Below are 26,857 nucleotides of genomic sequence, written 5' to 3'. Positions count from 1 at the left end.
GGGATAACGCGCGCCCCGCTCAGTGCATTTGCAGTTGGAACGCCGTCCAGGTGGGTGGTAGCCTGAGCCGCGTACACGTGACCTGTCAGATGAGCGTGCAGGTGAGAGGCTGTGCAGAGAGAGAGGCAGGGGGGTGCTGGAGAGCTGACCTACACCGCCTGATGACACGGACTCCTCCCCCGTCCTGCAGGTAAATGGTGCCTTCCGCCTCTGTATAGGTGATACCACTGGGGGGGTTATGGGGGGGAGCAGGTACTTGGATGGTCTATGACTGTGATCTATAGATATTGTATCTGGGGGATGTGTTTATATGGGTGGCCTATAGACAATATATCAGTTTGTTTTGTGGAAATTTCCTCTGTTTATGCTCTATGGACACTGTGCATATGTGACTTCTCTCTGTGTGATTTACAATGTATGTGTATGTATGTATGTATGTATGTGTGTGTGTGTGTGTGTATATATATATATATATATATATATATATATATATATATATATATATGTCATCTATGTACAATGTAGCAGTTTGTTCTATGGAAATATCATTGCATTATGTATGATCCATAAACCATTGCATGCATGATGTGCGGAGGGAGCGCACACGTGGGACGTGCGGAGGGAGCGCACACGTGCGGATGTAGCGCAGACGTGCGGGCGTAGCGCACACGTGCTCACATTATGTATGCTCCATGAATGGTGTGTGTGATCTATAGACTTTGTATAAATGTGTGATCTGTGGACATCGTGTGTGTATTATATATGTGTGTGTGTGTATATAATATATACTGTATTATATGTGTGTGTATATAATATATACTGTATTATATGTGTGTGTATATAATATATACTGTATTATATGTGTGTGTATATAATATATACTGTATTATATGTGTGTGTATATAATATATACTGTATTATATGTGTGTGTATATAATATATACTGTATTATATGTGTGTGTATATAATATATACTGTATTTTATGTGTGTGTGTATATAATATATACTGTATTTTATGTGTGTGTGTATATAATATATACTGTATTATATGTGTGTGTGTATATAATATATACTGTATTACATGTGTGTGTGTGTATATAATATATACTGTATTACATGTGTGTGTGTATATAATATATACTGTATTACATGTGTGTGTGTATATAATATATACTGTATTATATGTGTGTGTGTATATAATATATACTGTATTATATGTGTGTGTGTATATAATATATACTGTATTATATGTGTGTATATAATATATACTGTATTATATGTCTGTGTATATTCATATATATGTGATCTGTCTATATGTCATCCATAAATGCCATATCTGTCCCTTTGCACCAAGGGAGCTCACAATCCAGTGTCCCCGCTACAGCTATATACATACAGTAGGGTTGTGCTGGGTGGAATCGCTTCACTTGTCTTTGGGTTGGACAAAGCAGCCCTCACAGACCCATGGAAGACATGGAGAACAGGACATGGAGAACAGGACATGGAGTACAGGGTTATATTGGGGTGCAATGAAGTGTACGGTCAGTGGTTTGGATATAGCAGTAAAGCATCTTATGTCAGCGTCCTATATGAAATCGTATGAAGCCCTCACTATAGTATTTCCTTTTCTCCTTAGGTCCACCAAACAAAAGTATAAAGAGTTCTTTCAGTAGGTCCCAAAACACTCATTTGATCAATCTTTGATCAGCTCCTGGCCTTCGCAGCTGCGCTTCCCTGAACTTCCTGTTGGGGAGTGTGCACTGTTTTATATTAATGAATAGCCATGCTGCCTAATGTTCAGGGACTACATACATAGTGATGATTGTACCATCTATTTTCGATCTACAATCAGATTGCATAGTGTATGGTTACCTTAAGGGGAGAGACTTGGGCGTATTGATGAGCTTGTGTTCAGTCTGAACCCAGAAACTAGCTGTCATTGTTGGAACATTGGAAGATTTCCCACCCTGCTGCACTTATACGAAGGGGTGGTGATGTTTATGACATGGGTTGCCCTGATGTACCCATGTTAAGTGATATAGGTTGGACCAAACCCAAGCTCCTCATTACTGTGGACACAGATGTCTGCACGGAGCATCAGCATGGAAGGGTGGCTACACTGGAGCTCCATAGGGACCCTGTTAAACAGTGTAGCCACCCTATAAACTGGACACGGAAAAAAAGTGCAGGCTTATGTTTGCTGAACACAGAAAAAGAGGTCAACTAGGAAGATATATATTTTATGTGTGTTGTAATATAATAAAATATTTACAAAATATCTATCTATCTTTTCATGTGACAACACTGAAGAAATGACACTTGTCTACAATGTAAAGTAGTGAGTGTACAGCTTGTATAACAGTGTAAATTTGCTGTCCCCTCAAAATAACTCAACACACAGCCATTAATGTCTAAACCGCTGGCAACAAAAGTGAGTACACCCCTAAGTGAAAATGTCCAAATTGGGCCCAAAGTGTCAATATTTTGTGTGGCCACCATTATTTTCCAGCACTGCCTTAACCCTCTTGGGCCTGGAGTTCACCAGAGCTTCACAGGTTTCCAATGGAGTCCTTTTCTACTCCTCCATGATGACATCACGGAGCTGGTGGATGTTAGAGACCTTGCACTCCTCCACCTTCTGTTTTGAGGATGCCCCACAGATGATCAATAGGGTTTAGGTTATAGGAGACATGCTTGGCCAGTCCATCACCTTTACCCTCAGCTTCTTTAGCAAGGTAGTGATCATCTTGGAGGCTTGTTTGGGGTCGTTATCATGTCGGAATAATGCCCTGCGGACCAGTCTCCAATTTCTTCAGTGTTGTCACATGAAGAGATATAATAAAATATTAACAAAAGTGTGAGGGGTGTACTCATTTTTGTGAGATACTGTATGTATAAATATACAGTGGATATAAAAAGTCTACACACCCCTGTTAAAATGTAAGGTTTCTGTGATGTAAAAATATAAGACAAATATAAATAATTTCAGAACTTTTTCCACCTTTTTAATGTGACCTATAAACTCAGTTGAACAAAAAACTGAATTTTTTTTAGGAGGGAAGTAAAAATAAACTAAAATAATATGGTTGCATAAAACGAATACTTAGTTGAAGCACCATTTTGGTTTTATTACAGCACTCTTTTGTGCAATATTTGCCCACTCTACCTTGCAAAAACACTTCAAATCTGTCAGATTGTGAGGGCATCTCCTGTGCACAGCCCTCTTCAGATCACCCCACAGATTTTCAATGGGATTCAGGTCTGGGCTCTGGCTGGGCCAATCCAAAACTTTAATCTTCTTCTGGTGAAGCCATTCCTTTGTTGATTTGGATGTATGTTTTGGGTCGTTGTCATGCTGAAAGGTGAAGTTCCTCTTTATGTTCAGCTTTCTAGCAGAAGCCTGAAGGTTTTGTGCCAATATTGACTGGTATTTGGAACTGTTTATAATTCCCTCTAGCTTGACTAAAGCTCCTGTTCCAGCTGAAGAAAAACAGCCCCAAGCCATAATGCTGCCACCACCATGCTTCACGGTGGGTATGGTGTTCTTTTGGTGATGTGCAGTGTTGTTTTTGCACCAAACATATCTTTTGGAATTATGGCCAAAAAGCATAACTGCCCACTGGGTAATTGCTGACATCACTTCCTGTCCGAACCAGATCGAGGCTTGGCACGCACGCCAATCCCCAGAAAGGAAGCGGCAGAGCTAAACCCAAAAACACACTGCTGGAAAGACTTGGTGCCGGTCTAAAGGTACTTTAATTGTGAGTGCACATTTTGGATGTTATCTTATTGGTGAAAATGCATTTTATAAAAGCATGTTGCGCAATGATGGATGTTTACTTATGAGGTTTTTTTTTAGTTTTAAGGTTTGTGCAGACACCGTTTTAGTGGTAATATTGCATAAGCAATTTTGGATCAGCACAGTTATATTTCAGTACGAGGTTTTATGATTTTTTTCATATGTTAATACTCATATGAGGAAGAAGCACACGCATTAGAATGATAGATGGTGATAAAAAGTCCAGAAAAGGCACAGGTGGTGTTCCTAGTGTTGATAAGTGTGCACCTTTCACCACAATCCTCACAACCGTGCGTCACACCCAACCCCCCCGGGGTACAAACTCACCAGACAAAAGTAGTTTTCAACCCTTAAATCGCTTTTGAATGACTGCCATCCTTAGTGTGGACTGGATCGGAGCTGCATACAATTTCCAAAGGTATTCGGGTACTTGAGGAGAAAAACTCCACATAGTACAATACTGTTTTACCAGTTATTGTAATCCAATTGTAAAAAATTGACACCTTCCAACAATCTGCATAAAAGCTGGTCGCTTGTATCGGTGTCAGCGTTATCGCCAATCATACTATAGAGCCGGGAATGAACAGAGGTAGTCCCAGTAAAGTGAACTGCCTCCGTTCGTTCCTACCGGTTGTCTCTCTCAGACACTGGAACGCAAAATGTCACTTCCGGTTGCCGTAAGGTCACGTGCTGACGCGTTTCGTCATTACTACTACGTCTGAGGGCGTGAGCTTGCGGCGCAGCATCCCAAAATTGATCTCAAATCTTATGAGCAAAATTAACCAGCTCAATACCAAAACCGCTCTATTAATAGGTGCACACTAGCTTTGTACCTATCTCTTAGTACCATGCTGATACCAGCCGACGCTGAACTAATTAGACCATTACAGTCTCTGTTTACATCACGTGTAAGCCTATATATATATATATATATCATTCACTATACACATCATAGGTTCTATTTGTTGGATACAGGATTCTCTTATCTGGATCCAAACATAATGTTACAAACAGTAAATATTAAATACCATATTCTCTTCTCCAGAACTAGATATACATTACTATTCCTCAAAAATTCAACAGCAAAATGCACTTAAATATTCTCTAAAATAACTACTCTTTTAGTCCTTTAATTGATTTTTAATACTTTAAGGGACCTCCTTTTGTTAAACACATGAGAACAATGAAACCTATTCCACTGTCCCTCCACAAAAATTGTACTCAAATTATAGTCTCAAAAATAACTAAATAAAATCTAATGTGCAGCTTACTACTAGAAATTTTAAATGAACTTCATTAATAAAATATAAAGGTAATATAACAAACCCATGAGCTAATCCTAGTCTATCATATCATAGAGCTCAATAGTCGCTAATAAAGCAATTAATATCAAGCTCTATATTTAACCCTTTCGGGGCAAGTGGTATATTTTTAGAAAAATCCAATGAGTTTCTCGCTTGGAGAGTTATCTGACCAGATTTGAACCTTTCCATGTTCATTTTACATGGTCTATTATTCCCCAGAATTGTAGACCTGAAAGGTCCTGGTTATGGTACCATTTAAAGTGAAGGTACACATTATGGTCTTTAAAACCCAGTTTAATATTCTGGACAGTGGCGGTGCGTCCATACGGGCGCCACCCCCTCTCTCCAGCCACCCCTCTATCACCAATAGATAGATTCATGTAATGCATGAATCTATCTATGGCCTCCACTGCCACCCCCTATTCGGGTGCCAGGCCCCTTTTCGGGCGCCTGAATTACAAGAAGGGGGTATTTTTTTAAGTACCTGATTAGAGCCATAGGCTCTATTAGGCATCAAAAAAGGTAAACAGGGAGCGCCATGCTTGGCGCTCACAGTTCACTCAGCTTTGTTAGGAGAGCAAAATATTAATATTTAATTTTCTAACACTGAACAGCCTCTCCGCCAATCAGGTGCTCGGGTCTGTTACCCGTCACCTGATTGGCTGAAACAGGTGCTGTGATTGTATGCCTATCAGGCATCCAATCATAGGAGCGGACGGGAGAACACATGGAGGAAACCGCTCGCCGCCATCACCCGTTGCCCCACCGAGACAGGATAAGTGCCGGGCAGGGGCCCTGTGGTAGCATTTTGATGGGCACAGTGGGGGCGTTTGATGGGCACATTGGCGTACAGTGAGGCTGCAATTGATGGTTTTTTTTTTTTTTTTCTGTTTGTTTGCGCCCCCCCCCCCCCAAAAAAAAATATTTTGAGCACCAGCCGCCACTGATTCTGGACGTGTTCTGCTATTCCTGATCCTCAACAGCCTTTTGGTTTGGCCTATATACATCAACCCACATGGGCACTCTAAGGCGTAGACCACATGTGAGGTGTTGCACGTAATGAATTCTTTAATAGAGAATTCCTTGTTAGAGGTTGATGTAAACTTGTTTAAACCCCTCACAAGTCTCTACATGTGAAGAAGCCATCTCTGTCCCAAAATAATGGTAATCTAGTTGGGGGGGTCGTACACTTTTAACTACTAAGTCTCCAAAATTTGGAGCTTTCCTATAGATAAACTTTGGCATAAGTGGAAGCTCAGTTTTGAGTGTTTTAGCCAGGCATAAAATATGCCGGTGAGTCTTAGAAATTGTCTCCACTTCTTTATACTGCGAATGGAAAGCAGAAACAAAACCCCATTCATGGCTTTTATTGTTTATCTCCGGTGCCTTATCCCTCAAACATTATTCAGAGAAAGTTGCCCTCATCTCCTCTACAACTGTATCTAAGTATTGAGCATTATAGCCTTTTTCTAAAAATCTGCTTTTCAAAACTTGAGATTGTACTTCAGAATTCTCAGTGGTGGAGCAATTCCTTTTCACTCATTTGGCCTTTGGGAATGTTTCTCAGCCAAAGAGGATGATGACCACAATGTGTAGGAAAAAGGCTATTGCGATCCGTTGGCTTGAAGAATACCTTAGTCTCCAACCTGTCATTATGTCTATAGATATTGACAATCTCAAAATATAATCTGTTCCTTACTCCACTGGCTAGGCAATTTTATATTATTTACATTACTGTTTAAATGCTGTAAATATACGTTCAAAGAAGATTCTGATCCTGCCCATAGGAGGAACAGATCGTCTATGTATCTGCTATAAAAAAAAAAGGAGCTCCACTCTCTTTTCATCAAAAACATATTTGTCCTCCCACTCTCCCATAAAGAGATTAGCTATGCCTGGTGTGAATTTCGTGCCCATAGCTGCTCCTCTATTTTGGTTAAAGAAATTGTTGTTAAACCAAAAATAATTGTGGGAAAGACAAAAGTCCAAAGCATTCCGCAAAAAAAACTTTCTGGGTATGAGCTAAATCCTCTTTTGCTCAAGGCCCAATTAAGGGCCAGTAGAGCATCATCGTGCTGGATGGATTACTGTATATAATGATGTAACTAGAAATATCTCATCCTTTCCAGTTAACTCAACTTCTTGCAGCAATTGCAGAAGATTTTTGGTATCTTTAAAGTGGAGTTCCACCCATTTAAAAGTCAGCAGCTACAAAAAGTGTAGCTGCTGACTTTTAATAATCAGACACTTACCTGTCCCACGGTCCAGCCATGCAGACGCACAAAGCCCCGCTCCTCTCCGCAGTGCCGGCATTGTTACTATGGGAGCCTGGCTGTGACTTCACAGCCGGGCACGCACTGCACATGCACGAGCCACGCTGCGCGCTGTGATTGGCCGGGCAATCTTTTGGGACCTGTGAGGTGTCCCAGAAGTTTGCATGGAGGGAGGGGGGAGAGGTGATCTTTTGGCGCCAGGGAGGAAGTGGGAGCTGGGTGCCTGTAAAAACAGGGTACCTGCTCCCCCCCAAAAAAAATTACATGCCAAATGTGGCATGTCAGGGGGCCACCTACACTTGGAGCGGATGTTCCATTTTTGGGTGGAACGCCGCTTTAAGATAAGCTTTAGTGACTACAACATTTTTTTTCTGTAAAAATGGATCTAGATATTCGCCCATCCTTGACGTCTCAGATCCTATCCCATTAACAATGGATCTAGCGAGCAGTTTACTGGATCTCTATGAATCTTAGGGAGGGTATAGATCAGGGTTTCTCAATCGGGGTTCCTCCAATGGTTGCTAGGGGTTCCTTGAGCAAAGACCAATTTTTGCCTCTAAGATAAGTTCCCACTGACACTAATGATCTTTTTAGCTATCTGTACGGGGGAAATAAGACCACAGATTTAAGGAACACTCTTCCACTGACCATCACATCAATGTATCATGAGTTGTAGATATAGCCATTTTTAACGGGTTTCCTGAGACCGAAAGGTTATTATGGTTCTTCATGTGCCCAAATTCTACCAAGGCCTCCAACTCTGACCTATATTGAGAAATGGGCTCTGATAACATTTCTGTTTACTGATTATTGTAATATTCCTTTGACAGAATAACCCCCCCCCCCCCCCCACTTTATCTGCTTGCCTTATTATGTCATTCCTGGTTTGTAGATCCCTTCTTTGATGTGTCTGGGGTTCACATTCTTTTTTGGGTACCAGTTGGTCTAAGTCACGCAATACCAGGCTTTTAAAGACCTCCAGATGTTGTGTAGCTATTAACAAAAGATTATATATTTTTTATATATATATATATATATATATATATATATTTTTTTTTTAAATTCTGCAAGGAGAGGGAGAGATACATGTATATCTCTCCTCCATTTGCAGTGAAAGAAAACACAGGGGGCGGGCTTCACAGTGACTGATCACTATGATAGCCAATCAGAGGCTGTCGCAGCAATCGGGTAACCCAGAATCTGGTGTTTCGGGTCATGGTGAGACCCCGGTGTCTGTGCTTTTTTTTTTTTTTTTTCTTACATGTAATGTGAACGGGGACTGTAATGTTCAGTATCGGCTGGTATCAGCATGGTATTGAGATATAGGTGCTTTTGTGACTTGTCACCACTAGTGTGCACCTGGTAATAAATCGGTTTTGGCATCGAGCTGCTTAATTTTGCTCAGAAGAATTGAGATAATTTTCGGGACATCAGTTACGGTTGCCATAAGGCCACGCTCCCAGACAATGTAATGACGAAACGCGCCAGAGCGTGACCTTAGGGCTACCGGAAGTGTTTTGCGTTCCACAGTCTGAGAGAGACAACCGGAAGGAACGAACTGAGGCGGTTCGGTTGACTGGGACTACCTCTGATCATCTCCGGCTCTATAGTAGGATTGGTGATAACGCTGACACTGATACAAGAGATCAGCTTTTATGCAGATTGTTGGAAGGTGTCAATTTTTAACGATTGGAGGATTGCAATAGATGGTAAAACGGAACTGTACTATGTGGAGTTTTTCTGCTCATATACCCGAATACCTTTTGGAGATTGTATGCAGCTCCGATCCAGCCCACACTGAGGATGGCAGTCATTTTTTAAAGGGATTTGAGGCTTAAAAACTACTTTTGTCTGGTGAGTTTGTACCCTGGGGGGGGCGATGCACGGTTGTGAGGATTCTGGTGAAAGGTGCACACTTATCAATCAACACTAGGCACACCACCTGTGTCTTTTCTGGACTTTTTATCACCATCTATCATTCTAATGTGTGTGCTTCTTCCTTATATGAGTATTAACATAGGAAAGCCACTTGCTACACACTCAGTACAGTGACCAAGCTGTCAAAGTCAGCCCTGAGTCTCTTCTATTGATTGTCAGCTGGCTGCTATGACAGCCAATCACAGTGGTCACGTGATCGTGGCATAAAGAGCTTGTTAAAGGGACACCAGGGCTGGGTGGCATGGGGTTTAAAAAAAAAAAGCAATATAAATGGGGAAAATAATGCATTATGGCCACCAGATGGAGCTGAGGAGTAAACTTATTCCTCATGATACTCGCTGCCATCTTGTGGCCAAAATGTGTCTTCCCCCCCCCCTTTGTTTTTTTTTCTTAAGTGAATAACACTCGATCTGCAGAAAATATATAGCCTGATCTTGCCCATTTCCACAGAACAAATTTACATGCAGTTAGAATGGATGAACTTTAAATCTACCCCCAAGTGTAAATATATAGCGTGTATACCCTATATTGGAAGCTATAGAACAGGGGTCTCAAACTGGCGGCCCTCCAGCTGTTGCAAAACTACAAGTCCCATCATGCCTCTGCCTGTGGGAGTCATGCTTGTAACTGTCAGCCTTGCAATGCCTCATGGGACTTGTAGTTTTGCAACAGCTGGAGGGCCACCAGTTTGAGACCCCTGCTATAGAAGGATAAAACTCTGCCGATGTACACATACAAAGACGAAGAGGTTTGACTCTCCAGGACAAGGCAGATAAAATATGCGTTCAGTGTGGAGTGACCCTTTAAATGGTGGATGAAGTTGAATCGCCCCGTCATGTCTGCGGAGTGCAGGGTGAGTCATGGCGTGCCGCGGTGACGGTTGAAATGACAGTGTTGCTATTTGCAGGAAGTGTTGTGTCAGGGAAGTAGTTGGTAATTCCTTTGTAGGAAACCACGCTGCTGTCATCAGCTCCATTGTACCGACTGTAATGTAATGTAATTGTCAGAAAACAAGTCCTGGGATCCTGCAAAGAAATGATACAACAGGCTTTTAGAGTAGATGTAAACCCCAGCTGGATGATGTTTAGTGTTCTAAAACACTGTGTATCCTAAACCATTGCCATGATTTTAAAAATGAAATGCTTGTTTTTTTATCCTTTTGTTAAATTTTAGTGCTGCTGACCTCCTGCAGCCTCTTTACAACCGCTTCCTGTCTATGTGCACTCCAGTGATGGCTGCATGGCATTTCTCAGGGAGGGTAAACCTCTGAAAGAGTTCGAAGGATGGGAGCTCCACAAGTTTCTAACCAGTCCAGTGTAAGTCTATTCATCTTGAAAAAAGATCAAAAAGGTAAAGCCAGCATGTTTTGGGAGCTCACAGCTCCCTCTTCATCAGGGGATTGAGTTCTGGCAGTAATAGGAGAAAATACAGGGCAGGGATTAGAATAATGGCAGTGCTCCTATTACCGTCAGCAGTAAAGCCCTGATGGAGGGAGGAGCTGTGATTTCCCTGAAACGCGTTGGCTTTCCCTTCTGACCTGGACTGGTTACTAACTTGTGGCACTCTCTCATCCTTTGCGCCGCTCCAAAAATGTTTTCCCAGTTTACTTTTATTAGTCTTTGTATTCATTAAAATTTGGTTCATTTTAACGCCAGCAACTGTTAAACCCCCAATGGTTGCCTCCGTGTGTGTCCCTATGGCGGTTGTGGGAGAGGATGGTGGACAGTAATGTGCTGAAATGCTTAAGCCTGGGTTCCCACTGAAGAGGTGCGGGACACCGCATGTAATTTGCACAGGAATTGCAGCGCATTACATGCGGTGTCTCTGGGGTGCGATTTAAGCGATGGATTTATATGGCTCAAATCGCACCGCATTTGCAGCGAACGCATGCAGGACCCTTTTTTTTTTTGTCCGCACCAGAATCGGATCGCATGAGTAACTGCACACTCATGCGATCCGATTGTGCAATTCGCACTGGGTTTTGCAAACCGATTTGCGGCGTTTTAACTTGACGTGCACCCCGCAATCAGTTTGCATGAACAGATTGCGATTTTGATGCAATGTAGAATCCGCAGTGAATTCTCACCACATCCAGTATGAATGAAGAATAGCACACTATTGCTCTACCTACCCACCCCCCCCAGAATTTACACAGTAAGCGGCAAACTGCAGGAAAGTATATTGGACTAGAGTCCTGTACCCCTTTTCTGCTGACCCTTTAGCAGGGGTCTCAAACTGGCGGCACCTCCAGCTGTTGCAAAACTACAAGTCCCATCATTCCTCTGCTTGTGAGAGTCATGCTTGTAACTGTCAGCCTTGCAATGCCTCATGGGACTTGTAGCCTCATGCACACAGGGCATTAAAAAGAAAAAAAAAAAAGAGCTGCAAAGCCAGTGCCGACACCAGGAAAAAGCGCCTGTAAAAACACATTTTTAGAAGCAGTTTGCATTGGCGTTAATTTACCCGCGTTTCTCTGTCCTCTTCTATTTTCCATTCCCAAATCCGCTTACTACTGCTTAAAAACGCTTAGCGCAGCTTAAGGCCTCTTGCACACGATACTCCTGTTTTTAGCTTTTTTTTTTTTTTTTCATATGTATTTTCACGCATATGCGTTTGCGCACATTTCCGCGCATGAGCAGTAGTAGCGTGTTCTCACATTGACAATTTCACTGGATAAACCTGTGAATTTGCACGCAAATGCGTGCGAATGCAGCCTAAATAACTGGCCAAAAATATGAATTTTTCAATTTTTTTTTTTTTTTTTTTTTTTCTGAAGAATACACGGCGCTTGTTCCTGTGTGCATAGGCACATTACAATTAATGGGCTGTATTTTTTTAGCTCAGTAAAAAAAATATGCTGTACTGAGCTTTTTCAAGCTGCAGTGTGCAAGAGGCCAAACGCCGTATACAGCGTTAACGTTAATGCTGCTGGCCCTGGGTGTTTTTTTTTTTTTTTTTTTTTGCAGCTTGAAAACGCCTACACCACTTACAGTTCCGAAAAGCCTATGTGTGCCTGGACACAAAATAACATGGAGAGGTGTTTTGAAACTGTAAAATAAAAAAATGTCTGACGCTGCTAAAAGCGGCTGTAAAAACACCCTATGTACATAAGGCCTAAGGGTTTCCTAAAGCCAGAGGCCATTCTTAGGCTTCCCAATCATGTGATTGGCTGGCTGCCGCCACGGAGATCATGTGATTGGCTGGCTGCCGCCACGGAGATCATGTGATTGGCTGGCTGCTGCCACGGAGATCATGTGATTGGCTGGCTGCCGCCACGGAGATCATGTGATTGGCTGGCTGCCGCCACGGAGATCATGTGATTGGCTGGATGCCGCCACGGAGATCATGTGATTGGCTGGCTGCCGCCACGGAGATCATGTGATCAGGAGCCCGTCCTTCGGATTACAAGCGGTGTCTGGGAGCTGGTGGTGATAGTTTGGTAGCAATGCTTGGGGGCTCCCGGCACAGGACATCAACACAGTCTGTATGCATATATGTGTCAGCACAGATTTAAAGACCACCACTGTGCTGTCACATGCATGCGTACAGAAAGGAGATCATGGGGAGAGTTACTGGTAACCAATCAGCTTCCAAGTTTTTAGGTCAAAGTTTAATTGAACAAGCTAAAGTTCGAAGCCAAATGGTTACTATGCTGCACAGCTACACCAGTGTGTTCCAGTTGTAGTAAATCTCTCCCAATGTATATCTGAAGCCAAAATGTATTTTAGTTTTGGAGCGTGAAAGAATTGGAGCACCATCCCTTATTTTTTTTTTTTTTTTGCCCCCCTCCCCAGGTAGATTCCCCCTCTCTATTTGCCCTAGTGACCAGTTAGTGATGAGAAATCCAAAATGTTATAGCTGTCACCATTCTAAAGAGGTAAAGGAAAATCTACCAATGGGGACCACTGCTCCGGTGACAGCTAAGAGGAGATTTTCTCATTTCCAGGACAGGAGGTGAAGGAAAATCTCCCTAACCGATGACAGACCACAAAAAAAAAAAAAAAAAAAAAGACTTCCCTACTCTATACAAAGCTAGGTGGCTTTAGATACACTTTAACCCCTTCACACCTAAGGGTAAAACAAATCTAAATGCCCAAGTACAATTTTGCAATTTTGACATGTGTTAGTAAAACTGTGTTAGTAAAACTGTACATATCATCACAACTACTTTCTGCAACCAGGTGGATTGTTTTTTTTTTTTTTTTTTGTTTTTTTTCAGGACAAATTGGACTTTCATTTGGTGGTAAATGTCAATGGCTATCTTTTTATTTTTATTTTTTTAATATCAAAGGAAAACGCCCAAAATAGTAAAAAAAAATAGCTGTATATTTCTTGGTACCACCAAAGAACAACCCAAAATAAATTCTCCTGTTCCTGACGATCGCAGCGATACCACATATGTGTATGTTGGTTATTTGTACCTGTAGTACAGCCCAAAAACAATAGTGCGCATTTTTCTCTTTTTTTTTTTTTTTTTTCTTTTTATCCTACCTAAAACACACTGATACTAATTTAAAAAAATAAATAAATAAAAAAAATTCTGCCTAAATCAAATATTGCCATTTGACCCTGTCTGACCTTGATCCAAACACTAACTCTGGCACTAACCTAGATCAAACCTTTTTTTATTATTTATTTATATATATATATATATATATATATATATATATATATATATATATATATATATATATATATACATATATATATATATATATATATATATATATATATATATATATATATATATATATATACATATATACTTTTTTTTTTTTTAATTCTGCAAGGAGAGGGAGAGATACATGTATATCTCTCCTCCATTTGCAGTGAAAGAAAACACAGGGGGCGGGCTTCACAGTGACTGATCACTATGATAGCCAATCAGAGGCTGTCGCAGCAATCGGGTAACCCAGAATCTGGTGTTTCGGGTCATGGTGAGACCCCGGTGTCTGTGCTGGGAGCGCGCCATGCTGCGTGCTCCCAGCACAAAGGGAGAGATACGCAAAGTTGCGGCTCCAAGAAAAAAAAAAGCCTAGTTTAGTGGGGCCGCGTATTTGTGTTGTGTCGGTGTGAAGGGGTTAAACAAGTCGGAAAATACAATAAAACCTTCTTGGAAGAACCAAGGATGGGCACCTACCTCCCCCTACCCTCCTCCAGGGTTTTGTATTTATTACAGTACAGGTTCTCTTTAGATTCAGTAGTTTGGTCTACAGCCACCTCCTCCTTACCAATGATCTGCAGAGCTTCTTCATGCAGCTTGCCACCCACAGACCTCGCTCGTCGTCCTCTATAATTAAAGGCGCGCTATGCAGGTCGCTGTGACCTGTTTTCTTTTATTGGCTCCACATGGAGTGACTCATTACAAGCTTCATCCCGCTCTTTGATGTTGGAACCGGTTGAATTTCTCAGCTCATGTTCTTGTAGGGTGGATGTCTGGTGAGATTTGTTGGCCCTAGACAGTCAGATTTTGTTCCAGGATTGTCCATTCAGATGTTCTCCTCCCATCCCGACTATTACACTACAGTCAGATAAATTAAAAAAAATGTATCTATCAAATTTACTTTAATAAAATGCCTTTGGAGTAAAAATCTATCTATTTAAGATACATTAATAATTGTGTTTATTCAGCATGAAATGGAGCTTAGTTATGTAGCATGAGGCTGTATATTCTGCAAGATTTTATACACCCTTGATGGATGTCTGCAGTCCTGTTTTACTGATTCTACTCAAAGCTGTAACTACTTTCTTCATTATCCCAATAACACTTTTATTGTTAAAAAAAATATTCTGCAAGATTTACATTTTTGGTAAAATCATTCAATGAATCCAAGCTGAGATATCCTGCACTGCATTGCTGTATTCGCACAATTTCACCGTAACCATGAGATAAACCAAAGTTCAGGAATATTCCTTTATCCCATTGTTTTGCAAATCTATGTACACTACAAACTGTATGATTGAATCGGTTCTGATATCGATGTTTTACTAACCTGACAGCTTATTATTCTAAATGGGAAACCTTCATTTTGTTTGCAAATATTAAAGATTCTAACTACCAGCAAGAATAAGTCCTTACATTTAAAGAGCACCTGTCATTTCAGATCCATCATGGCAGCGCTTGTTAGCGGACATCCAATCACCTGCTGCCACCACGTCCCTCACTTTGTTGTGTCACTGCCACATCACCAGCTGTCCAATTAAAGTGAATGGGACTGTCGGGGAGTCAACAGCGGGTCAGAGGAGGATCTGCTGTGGGACAGAGATGACAGTTGCTCTTAAATAAAAAAAATAAAAATTATGATTTCAATCAAGTTTATTTTTAAATCAAGCCTTTTTACTATTTATGTAACTATATTTTACATCATGATTTAAATCGACTTGTTTTACATCAAATCCACCCTGCTTAATTGACAGGAAGGGCCTGGTATGGATTTAGGGTGGGGGTGGGAATGGAACACCGTTTACAGCTGATGATGCCAGCAGCCGCCTGCATTAAATTAACACAAGGTTTCACTGCTAAAATACCGCATCATACCGCTCTGTGGGGAAGCCAGTGGAGTGTCGGGAAGCCGGCGGAGAATAAGGAAACCAGCGACCGTGGCTGTGCCCTAGGCGACTTTCTAGTTCACCTAGCAGTAGCGCCAGCCCTGCCCCATTGGAAGATTTGCCCTGTCTGATACTCCTTGCCAGTAAGTGGGGAGGTCTTCCCTGACCTCCTGTTCTGCCTTACACCCATCAAGTAGAGAGGAAGTAGGGAGGTCTTCCCTGACCTCCTGTTCTGGCTGACACCCATTAAGTAGAGAGGAAGTAGGAGGGTCTTCCCTGACATCTTGTTCTGCCTGACACCCATTAAGTAGAGAGGAAGTAGGAAAGTCTTCCCTGACCTCCTGTTCTGCCTGACACCCATCAAGTAGAGAAGAAGTGGAGAGGTCTTCCCTGACCTCCTGTTCTGCCTGACACCCATCAAGTAGAGAGGAAGTGGGGAGGTCTTCCCTGACCTCCTGTTCTGCCTGACATCCATCAAGTAGAGCGGAAGTAGGAGGATCTTCCCTGACCTCCTGTTCTGCCTGACATCCATCAAGTAGAGCGGAAGTAGGAGGATCTTCCCTGACCTCCTGTTCTGCCTGACATCCATCAAGTAGAGCGGAAGTAGGAGGATCTTCCCTGACCTCCTGTTCTGCCTGACACCTATCAAGTAGAGAGGAAGTAGGAGGATCTTCCCTGACCTCCTGTTCTGCCTGACACCTATCAAGTAGAGAGGAAGTGGGGAGGATCTTCCCTGACATCTTGATCTGCCTGACACCCATCAAGTGAGAGGAAGTAGGAGGGTCTTCCCTGACCTCCTGTTCTGCCTGACATCTGTCACATAGGCAGGAAAGGAGAAGAAATCTTTAAAATGAAAGCTTAGATGGCATTGAAAAGTTGACCCAGGCTTCCTTCCTTCCCTACATTATTCTAAGCTTAAAAAAAGTTTTTGTCTGGGTTAGACTTAAAGGTAAACAATGTCTAGTGTGGATGAAGTTGAAAAGATGTATCTGTAAGTGGTGAGCTTTGTTTTTTCTGTATATTTGTGGAAGACTGACCAGCCCTTCTTGTCATTGACAGCGGCCTCTTATTCAATGGCACAAGACAATGAGACCTCACTAGGAAGTTCTTCTTTGTCCACTTCTTTGGAGGTTGACTCGACCCTCCAGGAGAACTACGTGTGCTCTCTGACTCCTGAACTCATCCAGAAGGCCAGGGAGGAGCTTCAGGAAAAGCCGGAATGGAGACTACGTGACGTCCAGGCTCTCCGGGACATGATATGGAAGGACTATCCAAACCTCAGGACCAGAGTGGATGATGCCTTCCTCCTCCGCTTCCTCAGGGCCCGCAAGTTTGACTATGATCGGGCCCTGCAGCTCCTTGTCAACTATTATAGCTGCCGGAAAGGCTGGCCTGAGCTTTTTACGGACCTGAGACCATCTGCGGTAAAGCCAGTGCTGGATTCTGGCTTCCTGACCGTCCTGCCTCATAGCGACAAGGAGGGGAGGCGTGTTGTCTGCATTCGCCCGGGTGAGAGACCTAATTACTACATGTATGTGTAGTCACTGGTTAGGAACCTATAGCCAAGTTTTTTTTTTTCCTTTTAATCGTTCTATAATGCTTGAATTGGCCTTTAAAATACTCCAATACTAGTTAAAATTAACTTTCTGCTCTCACGCTCAAGTGCTCTGTTCTGGCGGAGCTGAGTAACGGCCACACCCCTCGCACTGTATTGCAGAGGACGAGAGGGGGCGTGTCTAACCAGGTTTGTTAGTTTACGAAGCACACTGGGCAGTGTGGTCACACTTTAATACCTGTTGGACTGCTCAGCTCTATTTAGACACAGCTGTTGTAACAGGAAGGTAGAGGTAAGGCTGTATGGTGCGAGATTGCATGCGATTTGCACCGCAGTGCAAATCACATGCGATGCCCATGCAATTTCAGCCATACAGATAGTATGCCTGAAATCGCATCACATTCAGGCTAAACTCGCACAGGACACTTTTTTTGGTCCGCACTAGAATCGGATTGCATGGGTGTTCACACCCATGCGATCCGATTCATGTCTGAACTGTCAGTTCGCAGTGCGATATGCGAGCTGAAATGGGGGTGTCAATGACAATGTGTGACGCTCCCCGCAGTTCGCATATGGCAGTGTGAACTGCCATGCGAGTTGGGTGCGATGCGGGAACCTGCGGTGGATTCGCAGGGTTCCCGCATCGCACAAGTGTGAACCGAGCCTGAGAATTGATGTTGGTTTGAAGCCAAAGGGTAGCCGCACCAAATATTGATTTGATTTAGATTTTTCTTCTGTTCACTCACTTTGCATTTTGTAAATTGATAAAAATAAGGAATTCAAATATATATTTTTAAAAGCATTCTTATTTTACAGCATTTCTTCACACCCGCCTACAACTTTTGCACAGTACTGTATATCATTCCATTTCCCAGCTCTTTACAGTTCTTGTCGTTCTTTATTTAATTTTCTCGCCATCAGGCCGATGGAACCCCCGGGATTATCCAATCACAGAAAACGTACGTGCCATGTATCTGTCCCTGGAGAAACTGATCGAGTCGGAAGAGACACAAGTGAATGGAATTGTCATCCTGGCCGATTACGGAGGGGTGGGCTTGTCTCAGGCTTCCCATTTTGGACCCTTTATAGCCAAAAAAGTGATTGGGATTCTGCAGGTATGAAAAGAAATTTAGCTGGCGGTAATACTTTCTTTCCAAGTTGCAGGTTTTCTTATGGCCACACAAACCATTTTTCAATTAGAGATGCACTTTTTGTATTGGGACAATGGCATTGGGTGTCTTGCCTAAGCAGTTTGCACTTTAAGCACATCAAGGACTAGGGCGATGTGATGTCACTCTAATGGATAGTATCTGCGCTCAGTGTAATAAACTAATGAAGAGTATTGACGGCTGCACTCACACATATTGCACATATCAATAGAAATAAATGATAAATTGCTGTCCTTAAATGAAATAAAGATTATAAATTTAAAAAAATATATATATTGCAGTGCATACAGTGTCTCACACCATTATGTGAAGTGATAATGCATATATTAGTCAGAAATTCTGTGCGATCATCCGAAAATAATATTGTGCAGAAGTCCAAAGGTGAGGTATAGAATCACCAGGATCAAATGGTGCACACCTTCAGAATATACTGGTACTGTAAGTGTCCACCAAAACATGCCCCATGCCAAGACAAATAATTGGCCTCTTACCAGAAGGTGAGACCCTGTATAGGTCTGACCTCGCTCTTATGCCGTGTACACACGGTCGGACTTTTCGACCGGACTTGTCTGACGGTCGCCGACGGACCAAATCCGGCGAGCAATCCGATCGTGTGTGGGCTTCACCGGACCTTCAGCGGACTTTTCCAGTCGCAAATCTGACGGACTTTAGATTTGGAACTTGCTGCAAATCTTTACGTCGTAACTCCGCCGGACCCAGAAATCCGCTCCTCTGTATGCTAGTCCGACGGACAAAAACCGACGCTAGGGCAGCTATTGGCTACTGGCTAACAACTTCCTTATTTTAGTCCGGTGTACGTCATCACGTACGAATCCATCGGACTTTGGTGTGATCGTGTGTAGGCAAGTCCAGTCGTTAGAAAGTCCGTCAAGTCTGGCGGACGGGCTGTGGGACCTTTGTAGCTGAAAAGTCCGACCGTGTGTACGCGGCATTAGGGAGTACCCCTCACTGTGGGTGTAGGAAGGATCTCCCAGCAGGAAAGCCCCTACAGATAATCCAATTGCCTTGGACACACTCTGCAGTATCCCTCGCCAAATGGCACTTCACCATAAAGTACTCCCCGACCATTCAAATAGGGCATGGTAAGTGCAAAGAGAAGGAAGAGATCCTCATTGCACAATGTTCGTTAAAAGCGTTTTTTTAATAAAAGACATCTACTTACAAAGCTGATAAAAACACATATTCGTGTACAAAATCGTCTGGCGTCCTGGTGGGCGTGCTGGCATCACCGCTTCCTCCTCCGCCCGACATACGTCGTCACTGGGGTACCTCATCTTTGGACTTTCGCACAATATTTCTGCATGATCGTACGGAATTTCTGATGAATATATGCACATTTTATTATCACTTTACATAATGAGATGTCACTTCCTGTGGCTTTGGTTTTAAAGGGGACCCATCACAAAATCAAATACCTTCTGAAACTTGCAGGGCGGTTTCGGAAACCATAGAGGCATTTCTTTGTCGGTCATCTGATCTATTTCTGTCTTTCACTCAGGATGGGTTTCCGATCAGAATAAAAGCCGTCAATGTCATTAACGAACCGAGAATATTCAAAGGGATTTTTGCGATATTGAGGCCGTTTTTGAAAGAGAAGATCGTGAAGCGGGTAAGAGTTCTGTGTCATTCACCTTTTCCTGTATTGTTCTGAGTTTTGGCTTGGCCTTATTTACAGTGCTGTATGGATTGCAAGCTGATGTAAATTTTATATTGGAGCAGCAGATGTTTCCTACATGGATCCCAACAGTCCATATGGATTTAAGAAAACCTGTAGTGAGATGTATGAAAGGTGCCATTGCTGGTCCCTCCCACTGGAATTTCTAGCTCCTTGGCTATCCTGGTGAACCAGTGGCTTCAGAAATTTCTTAGAGCAGATCAAATATTCTGATAGAAATTTGATTCTCCTGATCTGCATACTTGTTCCAAGTCAGCATTTTAAATGAATGAAGCCAGAGACCTCCAGGCAAAAATGGTAGCCTCTGTCCTGTGTGGATTAGTGTGTGTAATCTGATCTCTCTGCTCTCCAGGCCTGTTTCAGAGCAAAATGTATTGCTTTTGTCCTTTTTGAAAGCTCTATATACTATAGCTCTTGTTTGGTGCTTTCTACCTGCTGGCTGTAAGTGGGATGTATGAAATCGTCTTTAGATTTCCTGTACTTGATAGTTGGGTGTCTGACCCAACTTTTTTTCATTCCCCTTAAAGTGGAACGAAAATTACCTCCTTTCCAAACACCTCCAGTAGTCAGCTCTGTGCGAAATCAGTGGGGTCTCTACCCTCCAGTTCCTCAGGGAGACCCACAATACGTACATTATTTTGCCGCATTCTGTTTTCAAGGTCATCAGTGCGTTGATCAGCAGCTGCAACCATCCTAGTATTATATTGAGTCTGATCAGAGGGAGAAGCTTATCTTCTATGTCACTGAACCTACTTTCAGCAGCAGTGGTTCTTTCTCTGATCTTTTGCAGATCCTGTCTTATCGGGGACACTTCCTCCTTTAGACCACCAAAGCTTTCTTGCAGTGTATTAACTGAGGCAGTACAATTTATTAACTGCTCTCAGGATCTCAGCTAGTGTAGGTTGTGCAGTGTCCTCAGCACCCAGACTCTTCTACAACATGCTGTTGTCATAGATGCAGAATGCAGTTTAGCATTGTCCTGCTGAAGTATAAAAGGCCTTCTCTGAAAAAGACATCATCTGGATGGGAGCAATATGCTACTCTAAAACCTGGATATATAGTTTAGCATTGATGGGGCCTTTCCAGATGTGCAAGCTCCTCATTCCATACACACTAATGCACCCCGTACCATCAGAGATGCAGGCTTTTGAACTGAGTGCTGATAACAAGTTAGAAGGTCCCTCTCCTCCTAAGTCCAGAGGATGTGGCTCCCTTGGTTGCTAAAAAAGAATGTCAAATTTTGATTCTTCTGACCACAGAACAGTTTTCCACTTTGCAACAGACCATTTTACATGGCCCAGAGAACACAGCGGCATTTCTGAATCTTGTTCAGATATGGCTTCTTCTTTGCACGATAGAGCTTTACCTTGCATTTTTGGATGGCACAGCGAACTGTGTTCACAGACGGTGATTTTTGGAATTATTCCTGAGCCCATGCAGTGATGTCCATCACAGAATCATCCCTGTTTTTAATGCAATGCTGTCTGGGGGCCCAAAGATCACAGGAATCCAATATTGCTTTTTGGGCTTGTCCCTTACACACAGAGTTTTCTCCATATTCTCTAAATGTTATGATGATGTATTTAAAGCTTTTGCAATTTTACCCTAGGGAACATTATTCTGAAAGTGTTCGACAATTTTGTATGCAGCTTTTCACAGATTGGTAAACCTCTGTCCATCTTTATTTCTGAGACACTCTGGAGTTAAGATGCTCTTTTTATACCCAATCATGTTACTGACCTGTTGCCAATTTACCTAATTAGTTGCAAGATGTTCTTCCAGCTCTTCCTTGTTAGTATGACTTTGCCAGATTTTTTTTTTTTTTTTGTTGCCCTGTCTCTACTTTTTTGAGACCTGTTGCTGCCATCAATTTCCCAATTTTTTCTCAAAAGGGTACCTTTTCTCAGTTTACAGGTGGGAGCATGTCATATGATGTTCTCCCATTCTCACTGCAGAAGCATGGCGATCGGTGGTGGGCTGGAACACTAAGCATCAACGATCACGGTAAAGAGCCTATGACGTAGGCTCTTTACCATGTGATCAGCTGTGTCCAATCACAGCTGATAACCGGCATTTCTTGTTTACACGATGATCAGCATCCCTCTGCTCACGCTGACAGCGTTTTGAGGAGAGCCGGTAAGCGGCATTCCTCATCGGGGACATCCGCACTGACAATCGGGGCACTGATCATAAGTCAAAAAGCTGCGCTAAAAAATGGTGAAACCAGTGATGAACCAGTGCTGGATTAGAAATATTGATAATTACACATGTGAACACATATGGGGCAAATAAAAAACGAAGTTACGAAAATACTAACGAATGTCCTAAAATGTGAAATAAAAAGTGTCCATATATCCCTGAGTAATGAACAAAAAACTTGAATAGGTTGAGGAATAAAGGTGTGCAGTCTTCCACCACCAATAAGTGCCAAACACTGAATAAATTGCACGCTTACCAGAGGGCAAGCAACAAGAGCTTGCGGCTATACACCCAGCCAGGGCCTCTGTCCAAAGGAATCCGGGGCAGCAACTCAAAAGGCGTCATACACAGCAAAATGCGGCCAATTAGCCAATGATGGTGTACCAAAAGAAGTTCACGAACGGACATCAGGTATCGCCCAAAAATAAAAGAAAGGGAGCTTCTCATAGTGTAATACTGGTATATATGTTTAATAAAAAAGTAGAAAACACACTTGCAACAAATGGAATTTAAAACAGCATGGATAGCTGGCCGGCTTGCGAATGCTCGTTCGCTCAGAAGATCAAACTCTATGACGTCAGCACGTCCTGTCCATCCAACTCCTTCTTCCTTTTTTTTTTTTTTTTTTTTTATTAAACGTATATACCAGTATTAAACTATGGGAAGCTCCCTTTCTTTTATTTTTGTCCGTTTGTGAGCTTCTTTTGGTACATCGTCATTGGCTAATTGGCCGCACTTTGCTCCTGTGTCTGACGCCTTTTGAGCTGCTGCCCTGGATTCCTTTGGACGGAGGCCCTGGCTGGGTGTATAGCCGCAAGCTCTTGTTGCTTGCCCTCTGGTAAGCGTGCAATTTATTCGGTGTTTGGCACTTATTGATGGTGGAAGACTGCACATCTTTATTCATCAACCTATTCAAGTTGTTTGTTCATTACTAAGGGATATATGGACATTTTCTGACACATGCATTTTTAGTCATACTTTTATTGAGATTTTTTATTTTACGTTTTGGGACATTCGTTAGTATTTTCGTTACGTAGTTTTTTATTTGCCACATATGTGTTCACATGTGTACTTATCAATATTTCTAATCCAGCACTGGTTCATCACTGGTTTCACCATTTTTTAGCGCAGCTTTTTTTCTTCTTTTTTTTTTTTTTTTGATGTTATATGTGTGTATCTCACATTATTAGTTGCTGCTTTATTTTAGTTTAATTTTTTTTCTGTTAGAGCGCGGTATTCTCTCTTGTTCCCACTGATCATCAGTGTCCTCATTATCAGTGCAGCCCAAACAGTGTCTGTCAGTGCCTATCATTACTGCCTATCAGCGCACATCAGTGAAGGAGAAAAATTACTTTTTTACAAACTTTTATAACAGAAAATAAGGTATATATTTTCATTTTGTTTAGTTAAAAATAAAACACCCAGTGGTAAAATACCACCAAAAGAAAACTCTGTCTCAAAAAATTATCAAAAAATGTAGTTTGGGTACAGTGTTGCATGACCGCGCAATTGTCATTCAAAGTGTGACAACGCTGAAAATTGGCCTGGGCAGGAAGGGGGTGAAAGTGCCTGGTAGGTAAATGGTTAAACGTTTGATATGGTTTCTATTTTGAATAAAATGTGGGTTTATGAGATTTACAAATCATTGCAATTCGGTATTTATGTAGCAAGTTTTTTTATAACTGGGGGTTGTATAAAGGCAGAATTGGGTACTTTTTCATATGTTTGCTTCCAATGAATTTTCAGTAATTAAATCAAGTTCTCTATATTCCACTTACACATATTCTAAACCCAACTAATATTGTCCTGTTTTCTGTTCAGTTTTTCCTGCACGGGTCAGACTTGAGCTCTCTCCACAGCAACGTGCCAAAGGCCATCTTGCCCGATGAATATGGAGGGACTGCGGGCAAACTGGATACCTCTTCCTGGAGTCAGATCCTCCTGGCGTCTGAAAATGACTTTGCACAAGGCTTCCACCTGGCCACCCTTAACCGTGACGGCTCCCTGCAAGGGCTTGTCATGAACGACACTGAGTCTGACTACCTGCAGTGTGAGGAGTCCACTCGTGGGGTGAAATCTCAGCTCTATTGTTACTGAATAGTATTTTCTTGTGATGTCATTTGTGTCCTACAGGAGAGGCCTTGGTATTCGCATCCTTTCCTGTATACTCATATTACCTAATTTACTTGGCTGCTGTATAACCATTCATTCATTGTGGTACACGCAGACCTCAGGGTAGTTATTCCATTTAATTAATCTATATACAGTGCTGTTTTTAGTTACCTGTGGATGAGAAGTTTCCAAAAAACCCTGCACACCTGCTGAATTCTGCACACACACAGGCTGTCACTGGGCGTGCTTGTACTGGCTGCCGGAGTGCTAGAGACGGGTAAAGGAAACCTTCACTGACAGCAACATTTAAGCTCTTGGACAATGTTTACTTATGAGCAGGGTGGACTCATAAATTCATGGCTAATCTATTGTATTCTCTGCTGATGAATTACAATACATGGTAACTGAAGCTGTTGACCACTCCTAAAAGCCATTCTGCATGTTTCCAGTGCTGGCCAGTCATATGATCAGCCAAGAGATCGATCCATAAAGGGATATAATGTTAAATAGATTTGAGCCACATCTGCCAAGTGGCCTAGGAATCTGACGTTAAATGCACCCAAGATTTGAGCCACATCTGCCAACCTCTCTAGGAATCTCACGTTAAAGGATAAATATAGCCAAAGATTTTTTGGCTATACTTCTATGGCTCACAGGAGTGCAGTTTGTTCTTCCCTTCTGTAACCTGTTTTCAGCCAACAGCAGGCTCAAATCCAGTGTTGGCTGACGTCACTGAGCCGGTCCAAGCTCTGAAAAGATCAAGACCATATGGCCGGGATCCACCCAGCAGGCTGGACCTGCACCCGGCTCCTCCCCTTCCACAGCCCAGTGCTCCAGTAAACGCAGGAGGGGGAAGAGCAGAGAGACAGTGACTGACAGTCGCAGCTCTCTGATCAGAGCAGAGGGGAGAACTGAGTGATCTGCGGTGTTTGATCGCTCAGTTCTCACTGCAGAGCCAGCAAGGGACAGATGCAGTATTGGATTGATGCTGCATCCACCTAGGTAAGTGTAAAGAAAAAAAAATATATGCTAAAGTCCATACTTCTCTTTTAAATACACTCAAGAATTGAGTCACATCTGCCAGCTGCTCTGGGGATCTAATGTTAAGTACACCCAACATTTGCGTCACATCTGCCAACCTCTCTATGGATCTAACCATAAATACACTCAAGATTTGTGCCACATCCGCCAACCACTCTAGGAATTGAATGTTAAATGCACCCAAGATTTGAGCTACATCTACCAACTTCTCTTCAGGAGTAGTCAACAGGTTTAGGCACCATCTACTGTTTTAATTCATCATCCGAGAATAGAATCGATTAGACATGAGTTTGAGTCCACCCTGCTCTAAAAAGGACGTTCCCTTGTTGGTCAACACATTCCTTCCTTTCAGTGTACTGGCCAAAGTGGATCGGTTGAGTGACATTCAGACAGAGGCAGCCAAACATTGGCTCTCCGTCAACATGGATCCTCCCCTTCAGAAAAGAGAGCACATGGTAAACTGCACCACACCTTTACTATCTGCACTGGTCAATATTTCACATCTTCAGTTACCATTATAGTTATAGGTGAGTCTTAATTTTAGGACATGAGCTTCATATATTACTGAAGGGTACATGGTCTCACCTTTCAGGGTATAAATACTGAGGGAAGGGATGTTTGTGATCCCAAAATATTGGCCACCTGGATGAGAAAATATTCTGTAGGTAACCATGACCATGGATGATTTTCTTTTTTTTGGGGGGGGGGGATTGGTACTCTTCAAGAGTTTAATTGCCACATTCCGGAGTTTTAATTGTAAATAAGTCTCCTACATTTATCAGGAATGTATGAAAGGGTATTTAAAGCACTTTCCAACTTTGTTAAAGTTTATTTTATTGTTTGTTTAGCAAAACTGGACCAGTGAACGTATTTTCCAATATTTAGGTTACCGTTTGAACTTGTTACATGGTGGCAATGTGTAATGTGTTTAATGCTCAGGTCTTTTTGTGTTATTAAACTTCTCTGGCACAGCGGCATTGTCTTGTGTGAAGGTAACCATGTCTTGTTTGACGGTGACTTTGTCTTGTTTTATTCTTGTCTGGGGCATCTATTGGAAACACACGTCCTGTGCCGCTTGTTGTTGTACGTGATTGTGGGGGGTTGCTGGGGCCTAGAGTTGCTCCAAGTTGAAAGATTCGTGGTAATGCATCACTAGCTCCATACTTGCCATAATAGGGAGTCAGAGAAAGACTGGAGCAGTTGTACATGGAAGCCAATCAG

General features: G+C 42.3%; 1 protein-coding gene across 1 annotated transcript; it reads left to right on the top strand.

The window, feature by feature from the left end:
• TTPAL (alpha tocopherol transfer protein like) lies at positions 1–26,630 on the top strand. Its single transcript, XM_073607586.1, has 5 exons — positions 1–190; positions 16,924–17,373; positions 18,341–18,534; positions 20,108–20,218; positions 24,305–26,630. Exons 2-5 carry the CDS (start codon positions 16,938–16,940, stop codon positions 24,578–24,580), a joined length of 1,017 nt encoding a protein of 338 aa, XP_073463687.1. The 5' UTR covers positions 1–190; positions 16,924–16,937; the 3' UTR covers positions 24,581–26,630.
• The last annotated feature ends 227 nt before the right edge of the window (positions 26,631–26,857 follow it).

The sequence above is a fragment of the Aquarana catesbeiana genome, linkage group LG12, assembly GCF_042186555.1.
Source record: "Aquarana catesbeiana isolate 2022-GZ linkage group LG12, ASM4218655v1, whole genome shotgun sequence".
Classification (NCBI taxonomy): Eukaryota; Metazoa; Chordata; class Amphibia; order Anura; family Ranidae; genus Aquarana; species Aquarana catesbeiana.
Note: the sequence above shows the minus strand (reverse complement) of the source record. Positions and strands in the feature narration are given on the sequence as shown.

Excerpts from the sequence above, each read along its gene's own strand:
- TTPAL (XM_073607586.1), top strand. The coding sequence starts at position 16,938 with ATGGCACAAGACAATGAGACCTCACTAGGAAGTTCTTCTTTGTCCACT. Across the intron at positions 17,374-18,340 it reads TGTTGTCTGCATTCGCCCGG|GCCGATGGAACCCCCGGGAT; the intron begins GTGAGAGACCTA and ends TCTCGCCATCAG. Across the intron at positions 20,219-24,304 it reads AAGAGAAGATCGTGAAGCGG|TTTTTCCTGCACGGGTCAGA; the intron begins GTAAGAGTTCTG and ends TTTTCTGTTCAG.